The sequence below is a fragment of the Heterodontus francisci genome, chromosome 4, assembly GCF_036365525.1.
Source record: "Heterodontus francisci isolate sHetFra1 chromosome 4, sHetFra1.hap1, whole genome shotgun sequence".
NCBI classification, from domain to species: domain Eukaryota; kingdom Metazoa; phylum Chordata; class Chondrichthyes; order Heterodontiformes; family Heterodontidae; genus Heterodontus; species Heterodontus francisci.
In genome coordinates, this window is record NC_090374.1 from 52,998,172 (window position 1) to 53,010,313 (window position 12,142).

The 12,142-nt window shown below is 42.6% G+C and overlaps 1 protein-coding gene across 3 annotated transcripts in view; it reads right to left on the bottom strand.

Moving 5' to 3' along the window:
* arhgef28a (Rho guanine nucleotide exchange factor (GEF) 28a) overlaps positions 1–12,142 on the bottom strand; it is a 564,358-nt gene that overhangs the window by 78,999 nt on the left and 473,217 nt on the right. For all 3 annotated transcript variants that reach the window (XM_068029539.1, XM_068029540.1, XM_068029543.1), the window contains 2 exons: positions 10,439–10,927; positions 330–642 (listed from right to left, as the gene is read on the bottom strand). In XM_068029539.1, the coding sequence (XP_067885640.1) occupies positions 330–642; positions 10,439–10,927 (802 nt within the window). The remainder of the gene's footprint in view (positions 1–329; positions 643–10,438; positions 10,928–12,142) is intronic.

Genomic DNA, 12,142 nt, shown 5'->3' on the forward strand with positions numbered 1-12,142 from the left:
GCCCTTCACATCCAATAAAGTACTTTGAACGTATTCATTTTGTAATGTAGGCAAACACGGAAGCCGAATTGTACACAGCAAGTTGATAAATGACTAAATAACCTTTCATATTGGTGTTAGTTGTGTGACAATTTCAATTCTGTGGGCAGTAGAAGAGAGGCAAGGTAATTGTAACCATCAAGTAGCTAGAGGTCTATTGTTACAGTATGGCAGGCAAAATATTTACAGGTTTTTTCCTGTTATACATGTTGACTTAAGTGTCACTCAAACATTATGTAAGAGTAATGTGGACAGAAAGTGTGAACAATTGCAAGATTGTTTTCCTTTACCTTTGTTTCTTTCCTTGTTTCCTTTGGAGAAACTTGCCAATTTAGTTGGTATCTGTTGCTGGACACCTGTAGGTTTCAGGAGCTGATTGGTTGTACTCAGTAGTTGAACAGGAACTTCATATTTCAGGTTCTCATTAATCCTAACAATGGAGCCCAAGGAACTCTCCACCTTGCGAGATTCAGAAAACGTTCGTACACTGTTTGCTCTCTGGTGGCTGTTTAGGGAATATAGAAGTGCAGCCTCATTTACAAAGACTGAAGCTGTGTCTAGTTCTGCACCGCCCAAGCTTCCTGTTCGAGTGTGAATGGGGACCTGTAGAAATTAAGGCAGTTAAAGTAAGTGCAAGTAAATAGTGATGTTACTTATTTTAGAAGTTCAAAACACTTCATGGTGCATCTGTCTGGTGTGCTGCAGAATGGAAGAAGCAGGTTCACACTTTCTGCATTCCCTACCCCCACCCCACACACAACAATGACTCCCAATCTCTACCATGCCTTCAGGGAGAGGTGTGGAACAAAAGCTGACACTTACCTAAAGAGAGGGAGTGGAAAAAAAGGAGCAAACCGAGATCTCCTTCATAAGTGACCAAGCAACCAATTCAACAGGAATATTGACAAGCTGCCTCTTTCCCTCTTAGCCAGTTATGGCATGCATAATGGAGCTAGGTTAAAGAAGGAAAGGAGATCCAATGGGATGAATTTTATAAGCACTATAGCAATGGAAACAGAGACAGGGTGCCAATAAAATTGAGAGGGAAGGCAGGGGGTGGAGAACCCCCATGGAATTTAGTCTGGGGTGGAGAATGCCAAGTACCACCTACTCGCCCAGGCCAACTGAAGCCCTGAAGTGGCCAATTAATGGCCACCTAAGTGCAGTTTTCCACCTCCACTCCAATTTTACTGAAGTTGGAGGGGCCTGCCACCACATGGAGACAAAGCCAGGTGAGACCTGGCGGTCTCCTTGTGGGCTTGGGGCTGGGTGGTGTTCCTCCTCTGGCAGCGATGGCCCCTGAAGAGCCCCCTCGGCAGCACTGGCTGCCCCCGCATCAAGACCTCCCCCCACCCTCACCAACCACCCCCACCCCCTCACGAGGGGCTGCCTGACTGGCCCTGGTGAACCCGACCTCACTTAACTGCATGCCAGGGTCTCCAACTGGGTTTGAAAGGGTTAATGTTTGAGACAGTGTGATGAATACCTCCCAACATGATGATGTAAGAGATCACATGTGAGAAAGACTGGAGGAAGAAGCAGCACAGCTTCAGAGGAGTCATACAGGTTTATCTAAAGTTGTATAAAGTTAAAATGTAATCGTCATGCAGGCTCCCACCTGCCAAGAATGAGGCATATTAGCTTTGTCATATGAATATTGATTTTAAACTTGCCGGGAAGAAGAGAAGGCCTGTTACAAGGGCTGCCAGACACTTAGCTGAAAAAACATTTGCATACTAACAGTGCTTGTGGAGACAAAAGGACCATTCCCTGACACTTTCAATCCACAATGGATTTTGATCACCAGACTGCTAAGGTGATACAATCCACAAAAGCCAGGACTGGTTAAAACAGCTGGTCACATGACTAACTGGCTGGTCCAGGGTTTTTGAACTAGCCAGAGTTTTTGAACTGAGAAAGACAGTTTGTTCCTGCAGTGAGAATACCTCTCCTGTCTGCTCTCATCTCTTTGTCACAAGCCTCTGGACCCACTGAGGACACATGAACTTCAAGAGAGAAAAGTCTCCTACATTGAACAAAGTTTAAGAATAATACTGGGCCCCACCGAAAAGCAAAAACGACCTACAATCAAGGATTTTACAGCAAGCTCGAAGAACAGTAACCAAAACCATCTTCAGATATTGCCTCAAACATTTCCACTTTATTTTTTCTGCTCTTTTTCTGTCTCTATCTGCATGTGTGTATAGCATATGCATGCTAGCCTGGGTGCGTCGCATATCCGTAGGCATTAACCAAATTAGAGTTTAATAAACTTCAACCTTTTTTCTTTAAACCTAAGGAAGCAAGTTTGGCTAGTTTCTTTCCCTTATCATTGGACGTTAGTGAACAAGGATTCACTAAGGGGGAGCTAAAAAAAAAAAAAGGTGTGTTTAAAATTAAACCCTGTTACATTAAGACCAGGTAAAGTCTGAGAGGGAACCCGAGATCCCTTTCTCACCTGGTTGTAACAGTAATAAATGAGATCATGTTAAACTTACTGAAGACTCAGTAATCTCTCCTAGCTAGACTAACCAAAGACACAAACAGTGGCAGATTAACCAAACATACAACACTGACATAATATAAAAGCAAAATACTGCAGATGCTGGAAATCTGAAATAAAAACAGAAAGTGCTGGAAACACTCAGCAGGTGTGGCAGCATCTGTGGAGAGAGAAGCAGAGTTAGCATTTCAGGTCTGTAACATTTCATCAGAACTTTCATACTGCTGAGTATTTCCAGCACTTTCTGTTTTTATACATCATCAACATCTTGTCTGCTTTAGGCATCCTGCAATACTGACAGTGGCCATGGCTTCCGGTGGCGCTTTTGGAACTGTACAGCTGCTGGCCCTCTGATAGGCCAGCAGCTCTGGAAGTGGGAGCTCATCCAACAAGAAAGAATCTAACCATCTCTCCTAACATTCAACAGCATTACCATGCTGAATCCCACACTATCAACATCCTACTATTGACCAGAAACTGAACTGGAGTAGCCACATAAATACTGTAGCTACCAGAGGTCAGAGGCTGGGAATTCTGCAGCAAGTAACTCATCTCCTGACTCCCCAACACCTGACCACCATCTACAAGGTGTAAGTCAGGAGTGTGATGGAATACTCTCCACTTGCCTGGATGAGTACAGCTCCAACAACACTCAAGAAGCTCGAAACCATTCAGGACAAAGCAGCCCACTTAATCGGCACCTTAAACATTCACTTCCTCCATCACCAATGTACAGTGGCAGCAGTGTGTACATATACAAGATGCACTGCGGCAACTCACCATTCCTCCTTTGACAGCACCTTTCAAACCCAGGACCTCTACCACCTAGAAGGAGAAGGACACCAGATGCATGGGAACACCATCGCCTGCAAGTTCCCTTCCAAGCCACACACCATCCTGACTTGGAAATATATTGCCAGATCAAAATACAAACATGCATACAAACATATGAGCTAAGAGCAGGAGTAAGCTATTCAGCCCCTATAAGATCATGGCTGCTCTGTTTGTGGACTCAACTCCACTTCCTGCCTACCCCCAATACCCTCTGCCTAATAATCATTCAATGACCCTGCCTCCACTGCTCTCCAGAGAAGAGAGCTCCACAAACTCACGACCCTCAGAGAAAAAATTTCTCCCCATCTCTGTTTTAAGTGGGAGACCCCTTATTTTTAAACTGTGCCCCCTAGTTTTAGTCTCTCCCACAAGGGGAAACATCCTTTCAACATCCACCCCTCAGCATCTTGTATGTTTCAATAAGATCACCTCTCATCCTTCTAAACTCCAATGAATACAGACCCAACCTGTCCAACATTTCCTAAGATAACCCTCTCATCCCAGGAATCAGTCGAGTGAACCTTCTCTTAACTGCTTCCAATGCAATTTTTCTTAAGTAAGGAGACTAAAACTGTACACAATACTCTCGATGTGGTCTCACCAATACTCTGTATAACTGTAGCAAAATATCTCTACTTTAATATTCCATTCCCCTTGCAAAAAACGAAAACACTGCATTTGCCTTCTTAATCATTGCTGTACCTACATACTAACATTTTGTGTTTCTTGTGCTAGAACACCCAGATCCCTCTGCGTCTCAGAGTTCTGCAACCTCTCTCCATTTAAATAATATGTTGCTTTTCTGTTTTTCCAGCCAAAGTGGACAAGTTCACACTTTCCTATAATGTACACTCCATTTGCCAACTCTTTGCCCACTCACTTAACCTATCTACAGACCCCTTCTGTCCTTTTCACAACTTACTCTCCTATTTTTGTGTCTTCAGCAAATTTAGCAACCATATATTCTGTCCCTTCATCTCAGTCATTGATATAGATTGTAAATAGTTGAGGCCCCAGCACTGATCCCTGTGGCATTCCACTAGTTACAGCTTGCCAACCTGACAATGACCCATTTATGCCTACTCTCTGTTTCCTGTTAGTTAACCATCTATCCATGTTACCCCAACACCATGAGCTTTTATTTTGTTTAGTAACCTTTGATGTGGCACCTTGTCAATGCCTTCTGCAAATCCAAGTACACCACATCCCCAGGTTCCCCTTTATCCATGTTGCTTGTTACTCCCTCAAACAACTCTAGTAAATTCGTCAAACACTATTTCCTTTCACAAAACCATATTGACTCTGCCTGATGGCATTGAGATTTTCTAAATGACCTGTTATAACCTCCTTAATAATAGATTCCAGCATTTTCCCTATGACATAATTAAGCTAAATGTTTCTTGCTTTCTGCCTCCTTCCTTTCTTGAATAGTAGAGTTACATTTGCTATCTGATGGGACCTTTCCATAATCTAGGGAATTTTGGAAATTTAAAACCAATGCATCCACTATGTCAGCTTCTTTTAAGATCCTAGGATGAAGTCCATCAGGACTTGGAGACCTGTCAACTTTTCATTCTAATAATTTTCGCAGTATCCTTTCCCTGGTGATGGTAATTATTTTAAGTTCCTCCACCTCTTTCAACTCTTGATTCACAATTATTTCTGGGATGTTATTTGTATCCTCTACAGTGAAGACAGATGCAAAAAAATCTGTTCAATTCCTCCACCATTTCCTTATTTTCCATTATCAACTCCCCAGACTCTCTCTCTAGAGGATCAACACTCACTTTACTTACTCTTTTCCTTTTTAAATACCTGTAGAAACTCTTAGTATTCATTTTTATATTTCTAGCTAGCTTTCTCTCGCACTCTAATTTCTCATTATTCTTTTCGTCATTCTTTGCTTCTATATTCTGTCCAATCTTCTGACCTGCCACTACTCTTCACTGATTTGTAAACTTTTTCTTTCAATTTGATAATATCTTTAAACTTCCTTAAATCCTGAAACTCCCTCCCTAACAGCACTGTGGGTGAACCCGCACCAGATGGACTGCATCGGTTCAAGAAGGCAGCTCACCACCACCTTCTCAGTGCAATTAAGGATTGGCAACAAATGCTGACCTTGCCAGCGACGCCCACATCCCAGGAAACGAATAAAAAAAACTGGCTGCCTGCTGTGAAATTCTAATGGGGGTCCAACGGAGGGCCAAAGCAGGACCTACCCCACCTTCTGGCCCGCTGCCAGGACCCCCATTGCCCACATAAAATTCAGCCCAATATATAAAATTGCAAACAAAGAGAAGCACACCAAATTACCAGAATAGCCTGTATTTGTATGTAATCACATTCGTTGCATAGCAGCTGTTCCTAAGCTATACAAGTATAGTACTGGCCATGTAAATCTTGAAATGGTAAAGAGAGCATAAATTACTTCACAGATGAATATATATGCAGAGAGATGACAGACTGTTCTGATATCCAACACTGAATTAGATATGGGGATGTTAATTGGCAGCTTGTGACTTCTAATCATGCCATGAATTTGTTGTCACACTCTCTGACAGACTATAATTATATGTGCTTGTCATGCAACAGAACTCTGCTTTGATACATGATAATTAGTTAAATATAGTTCAAACTATTTATCTTATTATAAATGTTTTAAAAATGGATAATTTCACTATTACGTTGCGGCTTACAGAAATACCTGATAGATTGTTATAATGTCTGAACCCAACAGTCTTCAGGATAACTCCATAATGCAAATATTCAAACTGTCAAAACGTACTGAATAATAGTCATTCATTTAGATAAATAATATTTTAGATTCAGCAGTTCAGGGTGCACTTCAGAAAAAAAGAGTCAGGGAGCAACAGTATCTTGATTGGTTGTTCTCTGGCTTCCTGAAGGCTTTTCTTCTCTGGAGAAGCAGTGAACTAACTTAAATGCCCTGGTCTGTTATGTGGCTGCATTTTAACAAGTCATATTTAAGACTTTATTCCATAGATATAACAAAGCATTGGTGACTAGTTTAGAAGCACCCTGTCATTGCTCTCCACCAAGTCTACCTGCCCAATTTGGCACAATGTGGGGCTTTAGGAAGACTTAACTGAGGTAGATTCAGAGCCTACCATGAAAATGATCAGATTAGGTCAGCTCCTCCATGAAAACCACTTTATGCATTCAAGAAGTTAGCTGACAAATTTTACCTCTCCCAGCATGAGCAATACAATTACCTCCAGTAACATGATCAGCTAGAAATTCAGCTCTTCGGCACTGCGGATGCCATTTTGTCTTGAAAATGACATTTGTGCCGCACATACAAGGTTCTGGTGTGGGCCATGCCGGATGCCATTTTGGTAAGGGCCAAACAAGAGGCATCCTTTAGCCACATCAGAAGCATGAGTTATGCCATTAACCTATGCAAATCGGGGGACTAATGCTTGTTTCTGCTCCCTTTTGCAACTTTGGCACATGCCTGAGGCAGCCAGCACCAGCCTCTTGAAAAACAACACTAAGCAGCATGAAATGAACTCACCTTAATCACAACTGCTTCCGGTCCAGAGATCTCTGACCTCTTGAACCCCCACCTTCCCCTTGCTCCGGTCCCGACCTCCTAGGCTGCACCTCCCCCCGCACCCCACCCCTAATCACACTTGAGGCCCAGTCAACCATACTGCAGACCACCGTGATGCTCTTTCCTGATGTCCTAGTCACTCACGAACGTATTCTGAGACCCGGCCAACAATACCACAGAGCCCTACAATACCCTTTCCTGACCTCCTAGCACCCTCTCACCTGATCACATTCATAAGAACATAAGAGCATACGATATAATAGGAACAGGAGTAGGCCATTTGGCCCTTCTATTCTGTTCTGCCATTCAACAAGATCATGGCTGATCATATGACTGTGAGGACCAGCCATTCCTCCTCCAGACCCCTGCGATCTTACCTGAACATTGGCCTAAAACCTGTGCAGGCTCCTACCACTTGCGCCTTCTACATGATAAAGTCCAAAATCCCATGCTTCTCAGAACCTCCCCATTTGAGCACGGGCTATTAGCGCTCTGTGGGTGAGGAGCTCAAAAACGGACGCGGCCAATTTGCTAAGGGTATAACTTTCAAATCTGCATAATTGCAAGAAAGGACAAATGGTATTTAATTTGTGAATCAGAACTAAAGCAGATATTTTGACAGTAAAATGATATAGAGGCTATAAACAGTAATACTATATGCTGAGTATTTATGAAATCTTTTGAAATACTATGGACTAACTTTCCAATTGCTCTCAGAAGTGCATATCAGAAATTCAGGCAGAAGTTGCCCACAATTTTCCAACCATTAGAATTCTTACTTTGCACTGGCTGAAAAGAAGGCACCAAGAGCACGACATTGGAAAATTACTCTTCATTACAACTTTCAGAAATATCATGGATGCTTCACATACAATGAGGCTAATTTTGAGTGAATCTGCCTGGTGTAAACAAGATGGTAGGTGCCTGAAATGGTGCTGGGTCACTTACATTGCTTGTCTATGCTGGCACTCTGGCCGCTACCTGCCAACTTGAGTACATTCATGAGATGGGAAGCTGGAGCATGTGTCTGTTTCAAGTGAGAGGTCATTTGAAATGATATACATAGGACCCTGATTGCAACTCTGAGATACAATGGATGTTCCATCTAGCATTGAGCAGCCTTACCAATGGTCTTTAAAGGGATTACTGCAGGCTGCTCAGAAAAGGGCTGAAGTTATTCTTTAATCTTTAATTTTGTGGGCTAGGAGAAGCAGGATCACTTCCCCTCTCCCATATCCCATCACCTGAATTCTGGTTCTGAATTCCGGTCCTCCTTACCCGGTAGCCTGCCTCAAAGCACCAGTTTGGTGCTGGCAACCTGTGGCAGCATGGTAATGAGACCCAGGCTTTAAAAAGGCGGTAACGGCAAGCACGTTCCAGCTCGTCAAATGCCTAAAACTAAAATCAGCTGCAAATAATTACTTCCCAACGGTTGTTATATAGGGAAATACACTCTACAGAAGTGGGCAGATAATTTGTATTTTGCTGGTGTTGGTTGAGGGAATGATTCTGGCTACGTGATCTTTAATGCTAACCTGACATCTCTGGAATGGGTAGATGGGGGCTATGTCTAATATCTCATTCAAATGACTGCATCTCTGAAAATTTGCACTGCAATAAAGAGTCAGCCTTGGTATGAGCTCAAATGCCAGGTATGAAGGATCCAGCATTGACTGTACAGTCAAAAGCACCAAGTTGACAGGCATTACTAAATAAAACTGGGTAAAGAATGGTGGCAGCTGCTTCCTTTGATGCCTCAAAGGCAGTGCAGTTAATTTCTTGTTGTTAAGTAATATGCATTATTAGCACATAATAAATTGTCACGTTCTTCAGAAAAAAATCCTCATTCTAGGTCAGCACAAATTTCTTGCATATGCTTTTCTGCCACGTCCTTCCCTCTTTTTAAAAATCTCTTAAAGCCCTTTTCTTGGACCATGACTTCTCCCCCTACGATTTTTTCACTTCCTTTTTCTTTTGTGTTGAAATGTCACAGCCTTTGCCCTGCCTTGAAGTGCACTTTGCCAAGTATGAGGAGGGCTATAGAACTGCAAGTAACTAAAATGTTTCCTCACATTGACATGTTATTTGCAATGTCATCAAAAACATTTAAAAGAAGAAAATTCAAATAAGGAGAAAAAAAATCAGCATGCTACTTAAGGTGTTGTTATACTACAGGTACCTGTTTGAGACCAGTATTTGCTTACAGAGATGGAGGGCTGGCGAACCTGGATTAGACTGCCAGCCCATCATCACTGTACCTATCCAAATGATATGCTAAATACAAATGATGGCAAATAACCAAATGTGGTGTGGTTAGTTCTCTGCCAATGAAAAATGCTGAAAATTCTGTTTAAAAAGGTCACGTCATATTAGTTATGAATACTGCAGTGGATGTGAAGCTGATCCCTGGAGATGGTCTCATGTCACCTGCTTCAATTCAATTCAGGCGACATCACACCCACATTATACCATGCATTTTTCATAATGTTGAAACCAAAACCACTTGTTATTGCCACAAAATGCATAGTATATCTGGGCTGTTAAATACAACACTTGGAATGTTGTATTTAAGAAGGAATGAACCTATTTCACACAATGTGAGTAAACCTGTATGTAACGTTTTCAAGGCACAGCTTAAAATCCAGTTTCACAATTTTCCCACTGGTTCTTGTTATTAAACAATCAGAATGTTGCCCTACTCCAAAAAAACATCGAGACACAGAGTATAGACAGAAAAATACTACTGCTACGTTCAGGAAATGGACCCAAGGGAAATGTCAGCTATCTAACCATCATTATTAGTCTCTTTGTTAAACTGATCTGGTTATACCCAGTAAGTGATGGATGGATTTCTTTTGTTTGCTAAATTTAGCAGTCATTCATGAATCAAAAGGAAGAGCTTAATCTGGGAGTAACTTGCTAATAATACAAAAAAACACACAATTCCCTTATCAAGCTATTCTTTTGAGATTTCCTTTAAGGAGCACACTATTATGTTGTCTGTGGAGCTCTGTTCTTCACAGCAGCATGTCAAGCATTGGCTGTTGTTAGTCGCCCAAACTTGGCAGCAGGCAGTCCTGCACTTCAACAAAATTAAAACCCATTTTGAATGGATTCAGTAGTAGGATATTCCTGTACAAAAATCCCATTGTTGTGTGAATGCTTATTGTTTATTATAAAATCTGTGGTGAACCTGCTCTGTCCATTGTCATCTATAGTATTAGCGAATACAACATTAGCAAACATTTAAAAAAAATAAAGGCTTGGCCTCCTTTTATGAGTTCCTTTTGTGTGTCAGTTCTTTATTTACTTGCAAGCAAGAAAATATACAACACAATGGGTTTTAAAAGTGTATCTTGTGTTTTTCTAGTAAAGTGCAAATAGAGAGTATTGAATGAGGTGCGTTCTTTCCTTTCTTTGAAATCAGTTTTCTAGGTGTCAGTAGAAATCCTTTATGAATTTACAATCCTAACTTTGTATTGTACCTGATTGGATTCCTGTGGGAACATCATTACCGGCAGGCTCCTCTGTCGACTATGTTTCCAGGCATTTAGATGCTTCTGTTGTGTCTCTAGCTTGTCTCTTTCCTTTTCCACCATTCTCATGCCTTCCCTCAGTCTCTCCAGATTTTGCTGGTACTCTTTCCATTGGCTTTCCAACTCTTCTCGGTCTCGCCACAACTGCTCTGCCTGCTGTTGACATTCATGCTCACGTTCCTGTAGTCTGCTCTCTTGTGCTTCCTGCTCCCGCTGTCTGCATTCGCATTCTTGCTCCCAGCGCAGCTGCTCGTGGTGCAGTTGGTTCTGAAGTTTCCGCACATTTGCCAGTTCTTCCCTTTGCTTCTCCATGTTGCGCTGTTTCTCTTGCTCGAGAAGTTGGTTTCCTCGGGGGCCTTGGACTTGAGCTAATCGCTCACGCTCCTGCAAGATCACTCGCTGCACTTCTATGTAACTGTCCTGGATGGTCACTACAGCCTGAAAGAAAAGTGAGGAGTGAGTTGCTGCACATGAATTGTATAAAGCAGCAATACGCAGTCCTGTACAAATATGGGTATATTTCCTGATTGGGGCTTTTCGTATACCAACATTTAACGTGCACTTTCTAAATTTTTCTGTGTAATTTGATTCATGCATGAACTCACCAGTTAAATAAATACATAGAAGAATTTAGTTCAAGTGCATTAAATGCTCAGAAAGAAACAGCACCCGCTGGAAATTATACTGTATGGAATATAAACCAGTTTGAGGCCGTTTTAAGATAAGGTGGAACACTTACAAAAAGCAATTTGTTTTTCAGGAATGCTCACAATTTCATAATCTTTGCATTTGGGATCGAGACAACATTGCACTTATTGTTCTGAGTGCATTAAAAGTCAAATGGAGAACAAGCTGGGTAGGGATGGCACACTAGTGAACTGTGAGTTTTTATAATAATCTGACAGCTTTCATGGTCATTTTTTTCCTGCTGCCAGTCCACAGGGTTGGAGCCAATGAGCGAATAGTGAGGAGATTCATGACTCCACCGCACCATCACAGTGAGGTTATCCAATTTTGTGCAGAACCAGCTTTAGGTTGGATGCTGAATGGAAACAATACAGCCGTGTGCCTGCTCAACTGGCAGTCGGGAGTCCTGTGACACTTTTAATTTCTGGTCTCATTAAAATATTTTCAGTAATCTTTAAGGCATCAAACAGGTACTCTGCTGTAACTTGCTGGTCAAGAGCAAAATTGTCTGGCTACTGCACACAGCCAGCAGGTAGGTAATGAGGTCTGTTTGGGTACGGGGGGGTGGGAGGGGGTGCGGATTATTTTTGAGGTGGTGGGGAGGGACAAGAACAGGCCAGCAGAAGGCCTGAAGAAGCTTGTGGGGCCTTGAGGAGTACTCCTACTCCTGGAGCCTGCTAGGGACCTCTGCCAACTCCCAGACCCCTTGGGCTGAATTTTACGCCGCCGCAGCGAGTCGGATGCTGGCGTGGGGCAGCGTAAAATTGAGCAGCAGGCTCCGGGAGGCCTACCCACCCCACCTCCGCCTCCGGACAAGTTTACGGCGTCGGGGGGGTGGGGTGGGAATTGGCCCACCTGCCCAAGGCCAATCAAGGCCCTTAAGTGGTCACTTAACGGCCACTTAAGGGCCCTTGCCCACCTTCACAGGTATTTTACGCATGGCAAGCGGGTATGCTGGGGAGGTGA